Source organism: Parasteatoda tepidariorum, chromosome 11 (assembly GCF_982258835.1).
Source record: "Parasteatoda tepidariorum strain Cologne lab strain chromosome 11, Ptep-v5.0, whole genome shotgun sequence".
Lineage (NCBI taxonomy): Eukaryota > Metazoa > Arthropoda > Arachnida > Araneae > Theridiidae > Parasteatoda > Parasteatoda tepidariorum.
Genome location: NC_141765.1, coordinates 4,042,777 through 4,063,403, shown reverse-complemented (window position 1 = coordinate 4,063,403; position 20,627 = coordinate 4,042,777). Strand labels below are relative to the sequence as shown.

At 31.2% G+C, this 20,627-nt stretch overlaps 2 protein-coding genes across 3 annotated transcripts in view; both read left to right on the top strand.

Annotated features, from left to right (window-relative positions):
- Positions 1-20,627, top strand: part of LOC107446622 (transient receptor potential-gamma protein-like) — a 341,741-nt gene that overhangs the window by 50,458 nt on the left and 270,656 nt on the right. The gene's annotated exons all lie outside the window — the stretch shown is intronic.
- LOC122269951 (52 kDa repressor of the inhibitor of the protein kinase-like) lies at positions 15,336-19,927 on the top strand. Its single transcript, XM_087155439.1, has 2 exons — positions 15,336-15,404; positions 16,846-19,927. Exon 2 carries the CDS (start codon positions 17,573-17,575, stop codon positions 19,184-19,186), a length of 1,614 nt encoding a protein of 537 aa, XP_087011565.1. The 5' UTR covers positions 15,336-15,404; positions 16,846-17,572; the 3' UTR covers positions 19,187-19,927.

Genomic DNA, 20,627 nt, shown 5'->3' with positions numbered 1-20,627 from the left:
AAACTGTACCCCAATTTGACTTTTAGGCTTTAGCATTTTAGTCTACCGATGATAATGTTATCGCAAAAATTGTTGTAGATGGAGATATCTCGAAAAACTCTTGTCAGATCGAAAAAATAAAAAAAGAGATGTTTCCTTTTTTTTAAAAAGAACACTATGAAATGACACCAAGTTCGACTCTGCTTTTTGGGATGGGATTAAACTATAGGAGTTCTTATTTAAGATTTTGAAGCAGCACCCATGAGGGATATCATTAAACGCTTCTTTCAAAAACATTTCATATGTACAGAAATGGTAATTAACACATACAGTATTATTTTTTTGTTTGTTCGGATGCGTATTTCTCGATGTATTTGATTGTTTATATACATATCGTATTATTATTATTTGCTTCTTTTAAAGAGAGAAATACTTTAAATTTAATGGATTTTAAACAACAGCGCAGTACGCAAAAAAAAAAAATACGGACCACCTTCAATAATTTTTTATCTAATGATCGGATCTTCATGTTTTAGGACACAATTTTAATGGTTTGAAGGGATTACCTCAAATATGCTTATTAATTAGTGCAGACGATATTTTAAGTTACAAAATCAGATATAAAACGTACTTTCTCGGAATAAACATGACTTTTATTTTGGTGTATTAGGATTTCTGATCCCTTAATTAAAGGGGGTAGACGCAATCTCGGAAATTTGGTCTCCATATAGTTTGGTCAGGAGAGCTTTTAAATATACTAATTAATTAATGTGTGATTATTTGAGCTAAGACCAAACACAAAAACGTTTGCGTAAACATAAGTTTTTTTTAAAGGATTTTGGATTTTTGGTTATCAAAATATGAGATAGGGTAGTCTGGTCTTCAAATTGTGCCAACCATTATATCAGGTGAGTAGTTGAAAATTTGGGGCCCTTAATATTCATTTTTAAATATGAAAAATAATTCTTAATAATTATTTAATTTATATTATATTTATTAACTGTCGATGGTATAAAAATTACGAAATAATTTTAAAGTATGCAAATTTCAATAACAAAGTACAAAATTTTAACGGAATTGGTCGTACTCGTTTTTTAAAATTCGTATATTTAAATTTTTATTTCTTATGAACTATTCGACCGATTTTAATCAAATTTTGTATTTTGCCATTTAAAATTGCATACATAATTTAAAATGATTACTAAAATTTAAATATTAAACAATAAATTTTTTTCTGAGCATTATTAAGTAAATTCAAAGAAAAATAATTATGAAGCATATTTTCCAGATTGCGGCATACGTATTTTGAAAAGGCAAAAATCCAAATCTTCCGAAAAACTATATTTTAGAGAAACTACATTGCTTTATTCAGTAACTTAATTAGCATTAATTCTTAGCACATTTGAGGTCAACTCTTTGAAACCTTCAAGATTGGCTGTCAGTGCAAGAAATATCCAATCATAAAAATAAAAGTTATTTAGGGCCATATATATTCTTTTTTTTGCTTTCTGTATTACAAATTACTGTACCCAGAAATATTGATTTTCTTTCTCGTTAATTGAAACTTGCTCAACCTCAGAAATGAAACTTATTGAAGAAAGCTGCTAATCGAATATAGTGAAGAAAATAATTTACAAGGATGATAAAGAAGATAACGTGACATACCTCTGCCAAAATGAAGTTAGTGTAATGGATTATATTGATTCCAATAATGTATTTTCTTAAATCTCTAGTTTTAAAAGATATAACTAATATCTCAAAAACTGCCCCAATTGTATCTTCTTATCTCGCAAATTCAAGCAAGACGATGAAATAAAAGCTTGTGGTTTCTATGAATCTAAAATGGCTCCAAATTTACCGGTGACACGTAAATTACTTTACATCTGTTATAGCATAAGAGGCCCGTTAACTTAATTAATTCATCCATGGTAATAAATCTAATAATATTTAGGCTAAACAAATACGAACAGTACGCAAAAATAACCGAATCACCTTATATAACTTTTGATCTAATGATCGATTCTTCACGTTCTAGGACTCAATTTTAAAGGTTCGAGAGCGAACCTCAAATATGCTAATTAAATAGTGCAGGCTATATTTCAAGTTACGAAATCAGACTCAAAAACGTACTTTCTGAATAAAGATATCTTTTTTTCGACGAATTCCTATGTTTTGGTTATTTGCTCTTTGTTATTATGTGTGCGATTTTATGTATTTTATATTTTTTCACTTTTATTTCTGTGTTTCTCTTTTGTAATTAGAATGTTAGATAAAAAAGATTTTTTTTTTGTATCCAATAATCTATAATCACTAAAATCATGACCAATACAAAATGTCGACACATTGCTATGGTCATAGAGGATAAATTAGCATGACAATAAATTGATAAATTAAAAAGATTCTGAACATTGAACTGAAATTTATTTGTTGCAATACCAGTCTATAACATCAATGTTTTACAAATTGAAAAGTTTATTAAAAACTATTTAAATTAATTAACAAATTAACTAAACAACTAAACTCAGTGGCGCGACAGCACATAGAGGGCCAAGGCCTACTGTGCCCATCTCAGTTCTCTTGACCTTGGGCTCTGGGGTGCAGGAGCAGATGTTCTGGTCAGGAGGTCAGCCAAACGCGGAACCCCCAGTGTTTAGTTCCCAAGCATGCTTGGTACTCATTTATCGACCCACTGAAGGGATGAAAGGCTGAGTCAACCTTGCCTGGCCCGAGGATCGAACCAGGGACCTGTGGCACGACAGCTCGAAGCGCTACCGCTCAGCAACCGAATAAATAACTATTATTATTATAGTTTATTTAAATTAAATTTACTTATTAAAGCTTATTTATTTCAAGTATAATCATTGTGAAATTTAATTTTTTCTCACTCTTTGACTAGTAATCACATATCTGTCGTATGCTAATTGGGAAATACTAGTACCGTCATCCTTTTACAATAGGTCATTTTAATTTAAAGAAGTCTCCTGCCAGGTAGAAGAACTTACATGTCACTTCGGCGTGGTTTTATTTTGGCATGGAAGGCAAATAATGTTTCTATGAATTTTTACATAGTCCCAATTATTTTTTAAAGCAATGTCATTACATTACGCAAAGTTCTTAAAATGGGAGATTTGCCCTGTATGACGACTTATAAGTTCATTTTTACTGCATGACTTACGTCTTTTAGTATATTCGTAAGACTCAGGCTGTCGAGAGCTCGAAACAAAAGTCATATTTTTTCCAACCCTCGGGTTTTCTAAGTTTATTTTAGATCAACCATTTGTAATTTTCATTCCTATTTTTCCATAAAGATTTTAAAAAATTTAGATCGTTTTGAGCTTTATTTTCTATCAATTTTTATTTACTCATTGTTTACTCTTTTTTTTTTTAAATTTTAATTTTTAATGTCGAATTTTTTCAATAAGCTAATGATAATTGAAATAAAAAACATTTTTTATTTCAAATACACTGTTTCAAATTAATTTTTCAATTAATAAATGTCTAACCAATACCGTTTCACTTAATTTCAAGTGCTTTCCTTTAACAAATCATTTATTCCATCATGATTTGTAGTATTAAATATGCTTTCCTTTTAAAACTTGCGAACCTATAAAGTACAACATTTAAATACACTGTAAAAATTTTCATTCTAACATAATGGCGAAATAACGGGCAGCAGTGTGTTAATCCGATTAACCGTACAGATAACAGGGAACAATATAATTTACCTTTGACGCTTTGAAATCGTTTACAACTAGTATGGTTGTAAAGATATGAATGAAAAACTGTAAGTTTTTTACCATTTACAACTAGAATTATTTCAAAACCGTAAAAAAGAAATTTAACTGGACATAGGCTTTTCGTTACGTAATAGGCATTGGAGAATGCAAGACACAAATCAGGTAGTGCAAAACACTGGAAACTCTTTATGTGTTGAAGGTAATGGATTGTTGTATCAACGCAAGGACCCCAGTTCTTTTATATGACAGAGACAGGTAGGATATGAGACAGGTTGGTAGGTAGGAACTTTATTTGCGTAGGTAGGAACCTTATTGCCTTCTAAACATACATTTTATCGCAATATTCTTACGTAAATTATTATCCAATGTCATTTAATCTTTATTTTTCAAGTAGAAATTATTGAGAGCAGCAAAGTTAGTTTTCGTTTGAATAAACTTTAATTTATTGGTCTCATGAAAATAAGCCTCAAGACTCATTGCAAATGGCTTGAAATAATTCAAGTTAATTGAATAATGAAGGTTACTTTCTCAGAACTGTCGTATTTGTCCACGACTCGGCATTTCTACAAGGTCACTCTATATAATTGAAACAAGAAGTTTTCTTATACTTTGAAAAATTTCTTTTTTCGCTGCATAAGGAAACTATCATGTCGTAAGAGACCTGCATAATCAAACTATTCATGTCGTAAGAGCTCTTCATAAGCAAACTATTCATGTCGTAAGAGCCCTTCATAAGCAAACTATTCATGTCGTAAGAGCCCTTCATAAGCAAATCTGGCGCATTAAAAAGTTACGTTCCTTTGCAAAGAGCCGGGTTTTTGAAATTGCCCGCGCCATATATAAAGTTTACTAATCGATAATTATGCGATAATTATTTAATATTATTTTTAAAATAATAGTTTGAAAAGCGTACTGATATTTAGATTGAGTATAGTGATCAGCAAGAAATGTTTCTGCAAAAAATTATTTTTTTTCGCAATTTTTTAATACCGAATGTAAGTAAATACTGAATACAAGTAAATGCTGAAACAAAACAATTTTCAATTATTTTATTGAACATTGCTGAGCCAAAATTATTTAATTATAAGTCATAATAATTTGATAATGCTATATCAAAATTTAAGATGCAAGTAATGCTTTGCTTGTCTGAAATGTTGCCAAAGAGATGTTAAGCATCCTTAATCAGACTGTATTAATGATTCGAATTAGTATATACCTTTTGCTAATAATTTCAAGTGTGTATATCGTTATTCTGACGCAACTGATCACAGCGATTTTTTTTATCTTCCGATTGGAAAATAAAACATTGTATGCTAGTCGAAAATTACCTCTTTTCAAGGAATTTTTTGTTTGTTCTGCTCTTTTATGAAGAAGGTTTAATTCGATTTATCTTCACTTTCTCTAGTTACTTAGTTTTCTTCATATCCAAATGTCATACTTAATAACTCAGAATTTTGGCACAGAATCTTACAAAGATAGCCATTTCAATTACCATAAAATATTCGAAATCTCATAATTTTCTTTATGGCTGCAATCTTAGTCTCATTTATGATCAATCCAAATTATTCTTTTAGGCAGAGTGTACAATTGGGATTATTTTTATGAAATTTTCCAACGAGAAATACAAAAAAGGAAAAAAAACATATTTTCTTCCGTTTTCTCGTCACGAGAATTCTGTTGACAAGAAAAGTGAAATCTCATGAATTTTATTTTATTTTTAGATCTTCTTTTAAATCATAAAATCAGCTTAATGCTCATGCGATGTGGAGTTAGCCAGGAAAATTCATCAGAAGCTTTTTAATTTAACTTGGATTATTTTTATTTATTTGTTTGGGATTGTTTTAAATTGTTTCATTTAAAAACACACAGTCCCTGGCCAAATTATTTGATAAAATTCTATGTAAGATCTTAATTATCTGCTGATACTATTCAGCATTATTGTTTTTACGTGGTTGAAACCAGTTTGCAATTTTTTATATCCGTGTATAAATTGGTTAACATTGTAAAGCAATACGTTAAAAATAAATACGAACAGGAAGTATATAAAAAATCTCCCATTACATGTATGATTAAATATAAAAGCATTGCAAATGAACTAGTGCAAAACATGTAATTATTAAAACACGACAGTGTATCTAATAATTTGATCTAATTATTACAATATACTAAGATAATATCTGATCGTCTAATTTATCCAATCGTCGAATTCATATTGTATATTGTCTAATTTAACCAATTGATACACATACGTACGCAAGTGCAGCCCGGTTTCAGTCGCGTATTAACAACAAAGCTGTATAGTATTACCTGATAATTAAGATTTCACATAGAATCTTTTAGTGCGTCTAATAATTTGGACAGGGTCAGTATATAAGTTTTGTCAATAAAAAGGCTTCGTTTACTTACTTCGATTTTTCTAAAGAAAATTCTTCTTTTTTTTTAACCACTTAATTGTTCATTGTTGCCTTATGTTTTTATCATTATCTATTGTATCACAAGAATTGCAAAATTATTTTTAACGAGTAACGTGATTGGACTTAGTGATTTTTAATAGTAGTTCGAGAACTTGAATTTAATAACTTTGCATAAGCATGTTTAGATACTGTTTGCACTAATCAAAGCTTCACTTTTCTGAAACTAAGTTGGAATCTGTCAAGAACCTCTTCAACTAGTGGTGCCATCTAGCTATGGAATTATGGATTCACGATGGAAATATGGATTAATATGATTATAAAAATTCTTTAAATGCTCACATGCTACCTTATGCTCTTAAGAAAATTCCACGTGGGTGAGTTTTTTAATAGAAAAATGATTCTAAGCATACCTCTCCGAAATTGTGAAAGTTCGTTCGCATCGAAAAAGGTTAAAACTTTGAACTGACCGAATAAATCACCTGGCCTGAATCCCATAGAGAATTTTTGGGAATTCATCAGAAGGAAAATCGCGACACGGAAGCATTCTTCAAAGGCAAAACTCCTTCAGGATCTTCTGTCGGAAATGGCGAAAATCCTTACGTCTACTTTAGAAAGCCTCGTTAATTTAATGCTCAGACGAGGTGCCGCAATCATCAAAACAAAAGTATATGCAACGAAGTAATAAATATGTGCTACATTTTATTACTATAAGATTAATAATTTCAATACTAATTTAGAAAAACTGAATCATCTTAAAACTTTGATTTTTCAGATCTCGTTTGGTGTTTCAGGACTGTGGATGTGAAGTTACGAATTTAAATGCTTAGTAATAATATAATCTTCAGTGTCGCCTTGAACTTCATCCAGTCTCAGATCGGTGCGAAGTAAAGATGGCTTCACAATTATGTCACCAAATTGTGAAGCATTAACCTCCGTGATATTCCTCATTGAGTTTTTTTACAAATTAAAAAAAATACTGAGTTATCATTCTATTTTGATATTGATACTCAAACAGGTTCACATTTGAATATCAAATAATATTGAAAGAAGCAACAGTAGCTGTTTATCAATCAAGATAATCAAAAGAATGTATAATTGACTCTTTTGAATAAAAGAGGTAATTCATCATTTCGAAACAAATAAAACCATCATTTTTCATGGAAAAAAGATGGCAATAGATTTTTTTCAAGATAAAGTTTACTAACAGACTGTAGCTAAAGTAGGTAGATTGATGGCATAATTGAATAAAAGAGGTAAGTTACAATTCCGAAACCCATCAATATTCTTGGAAAGACAAATTGTTGAAATGGAATTTTTCAAGTTAAATCATCTTACTAACAGATAATTGAGAAGTAGCTAGACTATTTAGATTGACTGTATTAGAAATAAAAAATTTTGTAAATATGTTTTTGCACGCCATGAAATGTTTTTTGTTCTAATATCGGAATATGGTATATTTTTTAAACCATTATCATAAATACCATGTTTGAAACATAAATTCTCAAAGTTATGAAAGTCTTTTAAGTTGAGTTTTCTGTGAAAGCTATTCAATTTTGTCAGAAAAAGCCGACAAATCAATATTTAGAATTAAAGGCGTACTGAGTTTTTGAAAAAGGTTAAGCCCTTCTGAATCGTTAATGAGGATGCTCCAGACTACAGCATGGTTACATCAACCAGCTAATAAAGAGGAAATCTTTAAGAAGGAAGTACGAAAAGACAAGAATGTCATTTTGATAAAAGATGAAGTATTATGCTAAGGATTTGATAGAACTCAAATCCGGATTTACTGAGAGGAAAACAGATAAGAAGGTCGCCATTTTAAACGGAAAGATCCAAGATCCTAGATTATGAATCAGCGAAACAGAGAATATCGACGTAATAGAAGGTTGCTAATCGTCGGAGAGCTTTTCAATTTGAACTTAGCTGAAAATGCGTATTTAAGATAAGGGGCACAGCTCAAAAGGAGCATTAAAGAAAATGATTGAGCTCAAAATGCGTAGTTAAGAAAATGGGTTCAGCTCAAAATGTGCTTTTAAGAATACGGACAAAGCTTGAAATAAGTATTTAACAAAATGGACACAGATCAAAAAGAGCATTAAAGAAAATGATAGAGCTCAAAATGCGTATTTAAGAAAATGGGCTCAGCTCAAAATGCTTATTTTAGAAGATCGAAGTTACTCAACATGCCTGTTTAAAAGACTCAAAATAGCATTTGGTTAAGTTTTATTAACTAGTATTGTTCTTTTTATTTTAAAGAATCAATTAATGAATCCGAATAAATTCGCAATCTTACGCCGTCCATTTGCATGAGTAACTTAGAAAATGTTTTAAAAATTTTGTCTTTTTTTCAAAAGACTTTAAAGACCTACTTCTTTTTACAAAGTTATCATGGGTCTTATAAATTTATACTACCGTTTGTAACTATACGCTAATGCTTCTAGGAATATCATGTTTTAAAAAGCATTTAATCGTTTTAAAATCTGAATATAAAGAGATCGTATTAAAAGTTGCACCTATGATATACTCAGCCATCTCGACTCTGTTGTCTGGAAATCAGTTCTGTAATGATTATGCTTAAATAGCGTTCAAAAAAGTAAGTTAAATTTTTGCTTCAGTTGTTTAAATTTTGGTTTAGCATCGGAAAGGCGAATTTAGCTTAGCGTTTATTTTCTTAAATAAGTATTTCAAGCGATGCCCATTTTTTAATACGCATTTCAAGCTATGCTCATTTTCTTAAACATGCATTTTAAGCTATGTCCAAAATAAAAACCGGTATAACTCTAGCTAACAGACTAAAGCCTTTCATCAGCGATAAACTTGAATTTTCTAAAGAACTTGGAAGTGATTTTATACAAATAATCATACCGTCACCATTATTTGTATTAAAGATTTGATTATCCAAGCCTTTTAAGAAACGTCGGTTGCCTAAATCCTTGAAAAACTGATATATTAATACTGAATTATAAGATACAAAATACTGATAAAAATACTGATAATACTGAATTATAAGATACAAAAAATTATCATCAGAAGCGTGTATTAAAATAACAAACATTGATAAAGATAAGAAATTCCAAAAACCAATAGCGTTCAGAGGTACCTTTTAAAAAGATTTATTCACGTTTTGGAAAATATATTGATATGATTAATTTTAGTGAGCATGAGTAAAGAAATTTGTGATCTAACTAACTGCTAGTTTTTTTTTCATGTGTATTATTCCTCTTTACTTTTTTACTCATTAATTAAAAATGACTTTTAACATTTAATTTGAAACATTTACGAGGTGAGGTCTAATTAAGGATCTCTTTCTCAGTTATCAGCCTACAATCATTTTAAAAATTATTCACAGGGTAGAGCATTTAAAACGTTAACATAAAAGCTTATTTCCTAAAAATAAATAAGTAAAATATGAAAGAGATCTTGTCTACCCGTTTTTCTTAAGCAATGTTTTTTGATAAATGCATAGATTCCAACACATATGTTTTAGCACCCCACAATGTTGAAAATGGTAGCGAAATAACAATTAACACAAGCATAATAAGTTTAAGTTTCAAGTAATTTTTCCAGCATTTAAAACAAGACACGATTCTTATTTATTTGTTTAAATTGTTTTAGATGCAGTGGTGGTCAAAATTGCTGTAAAACAAATTTATTTAATCAAATATAAAAAGCTCACGAGTAAAGTTTTCAACCTCTTCAAATATTTGAAAAACAATCTATTGTAAAAAATCTAAGAAGTAGGCATGTATGTAAATGTATAATTAAAATTACAGAAATAATAAAACGGTCCAATTTGATTGAAAATTATTCTTAATTCCTTAAAAAAATAAATATTTTTAATTTGCTGTGTTTCAAAAGGATTTATCTTCTTCCCTCTATATTTTATGCTGTCAATATATATATAATTTTAAAAATGTTTTTTGATTTGATCTTATTTTTACCTTTTTCCCCTGTATTTTGTGCTCTCAATATATATATTTTAAAAATGTGTGTTCGATGTAAGGAAAGGTGGGGTTAGTTCCGTGAAACTAAGATTTGAAAGCCTGTTCGAGCTAAGCCTAGAAACTGTCATATTTAACCATGATATTCACTGTCAGGTTGTGTACAAATGTATCATTCTCGGAAAATCATGGATGCGTGATGACCGACATGAATGTGTGAATGACCGAAATCAAGAGAATGTCGACTTTCACTGATGAATGTCAACAATCACTTTGGTGAACGCCCAAAATATCCGATTTGATATTAATTTATTCGTTGATTATTATATTTATTCGATATCTGCTGAGGATAGATTAGGAGAAACATCGGAGTATCGGTCAAATGCATACTTGACCTTAAAAAAACATTCATGTAGGGCATACCGAGCAAATGTATATCGGCACTTAACTGGACCTAGTATATGTTTCGGACATTTACCAAAGCGAACATTCACCGGTAGATGTAAACCAGTTTCGGTCATTCAGGGTAACAGATGTAATACTATTTTTTATAAATAATTTTTTCTAGGAAAAGTGGAGCCACTCAGTGGGGTAATACATTCGTTAACTCTACTGGGTAAATAAAAATTCTACAATTTCAGTAATAAAATAGCAAACATTTCTATTTTATATGATAATTTACGAAAATGATACATGTAATTTACACCGTGCTCCAAAGGGTTCAGGGGAACTGCTGAGGGCTTTGCAAAAAAATATAGTGTTTTTTCCCGTTTAAAAGAAAATAGAATTTCTTCATACCGAATTTACAGTTTATTTGTATAAAAGGAATTGTACAAAACATTTAAATGTTTCTTCCTTTCATGGGCCCAGTATATACAAAAATCAGGGAAGAGGAGCAACGAGTGGAGGATATCAGAACGCTAAATTCTTTATTAATGAGCTGGAACAGTAAATAAGGAGAACTGAAAAACACGATAATGTTAGGGAGCTGACATCTACTTAGAGGCTCTGAATTAATCAACAATTATAAGCCAATATGGTAGGCATTTCTTCTTAACTAGTAAAATTAAATTTAGAGTTTGTTAAATACAAATCAGAATAATTTCGCCAAAATAGAGTTCCTCGGTTTTACCGAGCTATCCTCGATAATTCTTTCCAATGTTACTGTCCTGAAAAAAAAACTGTTTATGTAGAATTGTCAACAAGAGTTAGAAAACCATCTTTTGTTTAAGGTTTGGTTAATATATTTTGTTTTGGATTTATTCGTTTCAGAATAACTATAAATTATTTAGATTATTTAGAAAATTTACAGTTTCAATAAAAATATACTAAGATCGCCCCTAATTACTTCCCCTAAATATTTCATTAATTTATCGAAAAACAATATCAAAACATAAAAATGAAGGAAAATAAACATACTTTGCATTAAATATTAATCTTTCTAAATGGCATAGTAATAGTAGAAATTCGCTGATATGAAGCAAAATAAATTTTATATGTTTTTTAATATAAATTACGCATTTTTCTTGAAAATTCCACACGAGTTTCTCATTTATCAGGCTTTTAAACATATATGAGAGTGCTAACATTATATTTATATCGATAATATTATTTGAGAAATAGTAAGATAATGAAAAATACAATTTGTCTTGACATTGACCTAGATATAAGATTAAATTTTGTCTATTTTTTTATTTCTCTTAAGTGGGTGTTATAAAAGAGAATAAAAACAACTAAAAGAATTTTTCTCCTCTGCAAGTGGTTTTTATTTCTTGGAAATTCTTAGTTTTGTGGGAAATTCCAAAAGTATTGAGGTGTTTGAAGACCCAATAAAGATTTAAAAAAAAAAAAACGATTCTTATACCTATCGATCTCCAAGATTTGTAGAAAATCGGCTTCAGATATTTAGGACTTATTCAGATGACCGTATAAAGATATCCGTTGCTGATATTATCAGTGAAATCAATTTAAGTCTTATTTATAAATGACTGCATAAAAAGATCCGTTTAAGACATCATTGAGAAAATTTTAAGACTTATTCAAACGGCTGAATAAGAAGATTCATTGTTGACAACAGTTTAAGGCTTATTCAAATATCAGGGGAATCATTTTAAGGCTCATTTATGAGGCTCTGTATGACGAGAAACGTTTCCATATTAGTGAACTCAATTAAAGGCTTATTCAAATAGCTGTATAAAGAGATCAAATATCAAAGTAAAGCATTCCAGCCCATTGTGGGCTAGGGGGATCATGGAGGTAAGTGAGCAACGGCATAGTGGTTGCACAGTCTTCAGCATTGTTCGCTATCTTCTTTACTTCCCGGACAAGCTGCTACCCATTTTTCAGAAGTTTGGTGGCTATTCAAGCATCCAAATCAAGTCCTCCACAATGACAACTAGCTTAAATATCACTTAAAACAATTTAGGGTTCATTCAGAGGGCTTTATTTAGAGAATCTAAATTTTTTTTCAAATTCCTACCTGGGTTGACATTTTGTCAATTCAGGCGTATTAGGGCAGATTTGTTGGCACCTTTTTCTGGGGCACCATATTAGGTGGGCCAACGTTGCTTTCACAGTAAGGACAGAGAGAATGAAAGAGCCCTTGTCTGGGATTCAAACTCAGAGCCTTTCTGATGCAAGATCAGTTCCCTTACCCATACAAGATAATCTAAAATAGAAATCTTTAATTAACCTAGGTCCGAAAAGCGAGAACTTCAATGTTTTTAGTTTTGCAGACGTGCAATAGCAAAATAATTTTGAAGATAATCTATACTAAGTGTCAATGCTTCAATTGAAATTTGCATATTCAACTAACGAAGACAATGCGATTTCAATTATTGCCCTTACAATCTCTGTATTTTGAGCACATAAAGTACAAAATGGACCTCCCTGAATAACTTTAGGTTCAATAATCGGATCTTAACTTTTTAAGACTCAATCTTAAAGGTTCAATAGGGTGACCTAAAATATGCTAATTAAGTAGTGCTGATAATATTTTAAGTTACGAAAACGTACTAATATCTTTTGTTGTTGATGAATTCGATTTACTGACGCCAAAATATAGAGGGAAACAGGAATCTGAGAAATATGGCCCATATTTTTCATATTTGTTTATTCAAAAATAAGCAAACAATAACTTTTAGCAATTATTTATTATTTTTTGTTATTTTATTTAACAATGGTCGAAAATATTTTGAATTATGAGGTATAAAAATTTTTCATCATTTTAAAAAATGTAATTTTACATGGCAAAATAAGAATTTGAAAGAAAAATTAGTCGAATAGTTCCTCAGATCAGAAACTGTTATAAATAAAAGAATATATTAAGATTATGTTTTGTAATGCAACGATCCATATTAGAATTATTGTGTTTGATTTGAATGTGTAGAAATCTGAAAATTAAATAGACAGATAAAAAAACATAAAGAAAGATAAACGTTGAAATTCCTCCGAAACAGAGGAGAGTTCGAATATTAAAAGCTTTTCAATAAATTGATTACTTAAAACTGTATTATTCCCATAATTTTTTAACGGTTTACCATTGAAACGTTATTCTTTATAAAGTGATGAAATTTTGATTTATGTTAAAAATATGCATGCAAATATTTTCTCTTCATTTGCGTAAATATTTTGGAGTAAATTTAAGTCATAAAGGATTTATATGTTATCGTTGAAAGATCTTTAAATATATAATTTTTCTTACAATTTATAACTTACCATGACAATAAATTGAAAATGAAATTTAATGTTAGCACAAATGAGGGATTGGATTTCATATATATGTATTTCCAAGACTATTGGACTAAATATACAATAAATAATAAACGAAAGTAAAGAAAAATATATCAAAGTTTTATTTTCTTTTTGAAAGTTTGATCTGCTTCTTTTTTGTTACAAGACAAATACCTGAACTGAAATCAAGTTCATTTCAAACATTTTTTGAATTGGACACTTATAATGGTTTTTTAATGCTACAAATATGTTTTTGCAATTTTTTTTACTCGGTTATTTATAAGAAGTGTCTTTGACAAATCAACATAAAAGAAATTAAATGAAGAAAGGTCCGGGGATTTTAACGGCTGTGTGATTAGGAATCAAATATTTTATTTTATTTTATAACCGTAGTTAAGCAGCCTACCCAATTATGGGTTTACGAATACTAATGTTTAGCCCCGCAGCCTTGTAATTTTGAACCCAATCCAGTAGACAAGGGAACTCCTGGCAGGCCCATAGCCAGGGGGGGGACCATTGGGGCAAATCCCCCCCCCGAAAATATGGGATTTAAACTTTTTATTCTTTTCTTGAGCCTCTCAGTAAAAAGAAAAAGAAAAACTGTCGAATCAAACCTTTTCCCATTACACCACCATCGCTAGTGCATCATCTTCACTTGACCTTGTGACTCCTCCCCCGAAATCAATTGTTTTCCAGCAATTGGTATCGTCCATTGAGTTGGCAAATGCTGACCCATCGACACTGACAATAGAGCTTTGCAATAGCAGCCTTTTAGACTCCTCCCCCGAAATCAATTGTTTTCCAGCAATTGGTATCGTCCATTGAGTTGGCAAATGCTGACCCATCGACACTGACAATAGAGCTTTGCAATAGCAGCCTTTTAGACTCCTCCCCCGAAATCAATTGTTTTCCAGCAATTGGTATCGTCCATTGAGTTGGCAAATGCTGACCCATCGACACTGACAATAGAGCTTTGCAATAGCAGCCTTTTAGACTCCTCCCCCGAAATCAATTGTTTTCCAGCAATTGGTATCGTCCATTGAGTTGGCAAATGCTGACCCATCGACACTGACAATAGAGCTTTGCAATAGCAGCCTTTTAGACTCCTCCCCCGAAATCAATTGTTTTCCAGCAATTGGTATCGTCCATTGAGTTGGCAAATGCTGACCCATCGACACTGACAATAGAGCTTTGCAATAGCAGCCTTTTAGACTCCTCCCCCGAAATCAATTGTTTTCCAGCAATTGGTATCGTCCATTGAGTTGGCAAATGCTGACCCATCGACACTGACAATAGAGCTTTGCAATAGCAGCCTTTTAGACTCCTCCCCCGAAATCAATTGTTTTCCAGCAATTGGTATCGTCCATTGAGTTGGCAAATGCTGACCCATCGACACTGACAATAGAGCTTTGCAATAGCAGCCTTTTAGACTCCTCCCCCGAAATCAATTGTTTTCCAGCAATTGGTATCGTCCATTGAGTTGGCAAATGCTGACCCATCGACACTGACAATAGAGCTTTGCAATAGCAGCCTTTTAGGATAGTGGTGATCATTTTGACACACGAATTTGAGCTCATCCATACTTAAGAATATTCAATCAGGTATGTGGTTGATTTCTAGATATATTTTTGTGGGCATTTCAAGTATTTTTTGAAGAGGAATGTTACCATTACATTGTTTGACAAGAGTTTTAAATGCGGCTCGTTTCGATAAAATGATTTTCGAAATTAGGCTCGCATCTATTAGCAATTTGTTGAAATCATATAGAAATAGAATTTCTTCTAATTTCATTTTATACAACATGCTCATAAGTCGACATTTCTTGTATCTCATGTTCCGTTGACTTATTAAAAAAACATTTGTTCTTAAAGAGTTTCAACCTTGTCAAACCAATGTATTGGTATATTATAACTGTAACAAAAATAAAAAATTCGTTTAATGAGATAATAAATGATATTCCACAAAAAATGAAATAGCAAAATTGCTAAGAAAAATATTTGTTTTGGTTTATTTATTTTCGATGCATTGTTTTATAAGAAAATAAAGTTAATGTGAATAGTTTTTAATTTAAAAAATGTGATTTTTATTACATTTTAAAGAAAAACCACTAACTGTCTCATAAATAGGGACAAATTCCTAGATTTTTTGTGCATATCTCTTCTATTTTTATTCATTACAATTGCGATGACTATTATTACAAATAAAATATTTTAATGAATAAAAAGAGTTAAAAATTCTCCAATGTACACTTCATTAAGAGTTAGATATAATAGACGTAATATGTTTCCATGATTAGTCAACATTTTGTAGATTTCTTATGCAGAACTTTAAAGGAAGAGATATCATACCATATCATACAATGCAAATCTGAATTCGAAAAAACTTTTTTATAAATAACCAATTTTTTTGATTTAGGTAAAATTAAATTCATTCGTTGCATTTTTATAAAGTAACATTTTCAAAAAAATTTGTATTTTTTAAAAAACATGTTGCATTGCACTCGAAACAACTGAAATTTTAGTATTTCATTCAATTCATACAAAATAAGGCCTATGACTTATGGCCTTACTTTATGTCGCTATTTTCAAAATCATATGAAATTTTTGTTACACTTCTTATTAAATTGCATCAAATTCGTGATAAAGCAATAGTGATATTAAAATTTAGTGTCAACATTTAGCAAAATTTTTATTTGTTTAAGTTAAATATATCTCAAAGAAGACATTTCATTAAATAAAACTTTAAAATTTCACTTTTTGTAATTAATTTGCCTAAAAAAATTATGTACGAGAACAAAATATGTTTTATGCTCAACTGGTTTATTACCTATGCCTAGTGAAATAAACATCTATCTTGCTTTACTGTTTTTACACTTGGCATATAATTAGCAATTGGAAAAAATTTAACTGTTACGATAAGTATGATGTTTTTAACTTAATTTCATTGAACTGTAGTTGATATTATATATGAGAAATAACTTCAAAATCTAAGACAACATGTAATACTTGTAAAAAGTAAAAGTTTTTACTCTTTATCTGGCAGGCTAAGTCCATTTGGACGATATATACAAGTTCCTGGGTTCCTGATTCACCGTTTGCCTTCGTTATGAAAAGAGCAAAACAAGCATCGCTTTTAAGTTATTCACATTCCAAACGAAATTGTGAAAATGAACAGTCCACCTCTAGTTCATTTACAGTCAGCAATTCACCCGATTGCGATACAATACGCAATAAAACTACATCTGAAACCGTGTCAAATATTTTAGATCTTGGACTATACGTAAATGATGTCAGTGACATGAATCGAACACTAGTCTAAATTGCTGAATGAATACAAGTGGTTGACGTATTCTGAAAAGTTAGAAGCGGCTCTATGTAAATATTGAGTTTTGTTTGGTTCTACTACCTGTGGAAAAGGGGGCCACCAGAAAATGTCTGCTCTTGCGAATTCTGGTTCTCGGCAGTGGAAAAACGCACACGAAATTTTTAGGCCCCATACTATAGCAGAATACCACAAGATGAGCACCGCTAAGGTGGAGAATTTTGTAAACATTTTCGAAGGAAAAACTGAAAGTATTGACCTGAAAATAAACTCATGTGCCAAAAATAAAGCAGAAGAAAATAGAGAGAGACTTGTCCCAATTGTCGAAACCTTAATATTTTGTGGGAGGTGAGAATTGGCTTTAAGAGGAACTAAAGACAGTGGACCCTTAAACTTAGATAGTGATGAGCCCATAATAAATGATGGAAATTTCCGGGCATTACTGAGAATGAGAGCTAAATCTGGGGATGAAACTTTGAAAAAGCATATTAACCAATGTGGTGGTAATGCAATGTACATCAGTCCATCCATTCAAAATGAATTAATAGAGATTTGTGGTAGCATTATCCAAGAGACAATTGTTGATAGAATCAATAAAGCAAGCTCTTTTGCTATTCTTGCAGACGAAACTATGGACATAACTCAAACTGAGCAGTTGACACTTTGTGCAAGGTACATCGATGTGAGAGGTGATGTGCTAATCGTCAAAGAAAACTTTCTCCAATTCGTTTCAATTTTTGACTCTTCTGGACGAGGAATAGCTGGTGTTATTTTAAAATCAATAAGAAATTTAGGAGTTAATGTTTCAAAAATTGTCAGACAAGGCTACGATGGAGCATCTGCAATGCGAGGGAACTTTAACGGTGCTCAAGCAGCCATCAAAGAGTTACACCCAACAGCTATTTATGTACATTGCTCCTCACACTCTTTGAATTTAGCAATTAGTCACTCTTGTAGTATTCAAGCTTTTAGAAACTGTGTTGGCATAGTTAAAACAATAACAAAATTCATCAAATCGTCTGCCAAAAGAACGAAAATTTTAGAAGACATCATGAAAACGAATTTGTCGAATGAAAAATTCAAAAAAATAATATCTTTTTGCGAAACAAGATGGATAGAAAACCATGATGCAATCATTAGATTCAAAGAACTTTATCCAGAAATAATTCAACTTCTCGAAGAAGTAAAGGCTTCTGGAAACTGCGATGCTTCCTCTAAAGCGGACAATCTTATTTCTACTATCACTAAAAGTGAGTTTTACATTACTTTACTTGCTTGTAGAGATATTTTTTCTGTGACTCTCCCACTGAGCAAAGCACTCCAACAAATTCATCTAGATTTGAATGGAGCTTTGATACATGTAAAATCAATAAACAACACAGTTCTAAACAAAAGAAAAAATGCCGAGTATGAATTTCAAAAGCTATATTTGGAACTCCTTAATACTTTCACAAGTTTGGATCTAGATGTAAAACTTCCTAGATTGGCATCCTATCAAAATCACCCTGGCAATATAAAAAATCAGAACACAGACCCAGAGCAATACTTCCGTCAAAGTATATACATTCCTTTTTTAGATTATTTCGCTGCCCAACTGATTGAAAGATTTTCGAAGCACGAAGATACTCTTGCATCTCTCAATAAAGTGTTACCTAAGTATTGTGTGAACGTTGATATTAATTTATGCAATTTCCGAATCTACGCTGATTTCATTGACATCGAAAACCTCATGGGAGAAATGGAAGTATGGGCATCAAAGTGGAACCTGCGTGAACCCCTTAGTAGACCAGATACGGCACTTTCAGCAATGGAAGAATGTGGCAATATCTTTTTCCCAAACATTTATTGCTTGTTATCAATTTTGGCTACGTTGCCAATCACCACAGCAACTGCAGAAAGAACTTTTTCTACTCTTGAACGCGTAAAAACAGCAATAAGAAATGCTACTAAAGAAGAAAGGCTAACAGGGCTAACTTTATTAAGCATATTTCGGGATATTCCGGTTTGTCCTAAAAAAGTAATCGAAAAATTTTCTCCAAATCCCCGTCGCATGTCTTTGTAAACTTTGTTTACAAATTGATTATAATTATTATGTAATATTAATTGAAAAATGATTATTATGTAATATTTTTTAATTACTAGTTCAACTTTTGCAAACAACAGAATAAACAATATTTGTTACAATGTTTTTCCCCTACTTTGCATGTCTGAATCTGTCCTTGCTTCTTACCATTCCCCCCCCCCCCGAAAAAAATATCCTGGCTACGGCCTTGACTCCTGGATCAAGTATTGAGAGAAATTTGTCGTCGTAAAGGACTTTTTGACAGAACTAACCCGCATATGCGTTACGTGGAGAGGAAAACCCCGAAAACGACCCACGGTTAGCCTAACCTCAAGGGGTCTGTAACCTATGATCCTTCTATCACAGGGGATATTTTACGCCAGCACTGTGGTCGAAGCGGGCCGTGTGCGGAAATCATATCAACCAATCATCGCTGGAATTTGAACCCGGTTCACCTCATTGGAAGGTGAACGCTCTATTCTTTGAGCCACCACGACTCTAGAATCAAACGTTGTTACTCGCATGCTCAACTCGCTTTAGAACCACCAATGCCGAAAGCATAGTAAGAACTTCAAGTAAATGACACATTTTTTAAGCGTTGGGTGACACTTCTAAATATGTAAAATATCCAAATATGTCAAACGAACTTGATTACAGATTAGAAACCAGATTAGATATTTTTACAGATATTTACCAGATTAGAAATTATTACAGATTAGATATTTTTCGTTTACCAAAAAAAAAAAAGGCCACAGATCAAACATTCAAATCTAAAACAAACTGGAAAATGTGTCTTTAATTCTGTTCCAAATAATTTCGAAAATATTAAATTTTAAAATCTCGTCCTTAATTTGTACTAATTCTGTATCTACATGATTGTTATTAATATCATTGACATGATATTTATAATTATATTTTTCAAGTCAACATATATAGTTGTTAATCTAACTATGAACTTGATTTCAAAATGTTAAAAATAATCTCTTTTGATTTCATTAAGTTCTGTACAGCTTGTTTAGGTGTTTAAAAAAGTACTCAACATGTATGCAGGTGTCCATTTATAGAAATTATTGGGAAGGCTAAATTGATCTAAAAAAAAATAATAGATTATTCCTAAAAAATAATAATGCGTCGTCAAAATCCTGACCTGGTCTTCTTCCCTGGCCACCAAACGCTCTGTAGCTTGGAGGTGGCTGGTTCGAATCCTGTACTTCTCTGAATTGTACTATCTGTCCTTCTGACTGGCTTATAAGCTGTATTTATGTTATTGACACACGAGCCTGCATGCATCTGTACTAATAAATAAATCAAAATTCTGTATTTATTAAATTTTACTCAGGTTGCAAGTCAAAATAATAAGTAATTTGTACCATATTACATAGAATTTACATCTTCTAGAAAATTTATAATAAGTATTTTGTAATATACGACATGGAAGTAA

Coding starts and splice junctions, on each gene's coding strand:
- LOC122269951 (XM_087155439.1), top strand. CDS start 17,573: ATGAGAGCTAAATCTGGGGATGAAACTTTGAAAAAGCATATTAACCAA.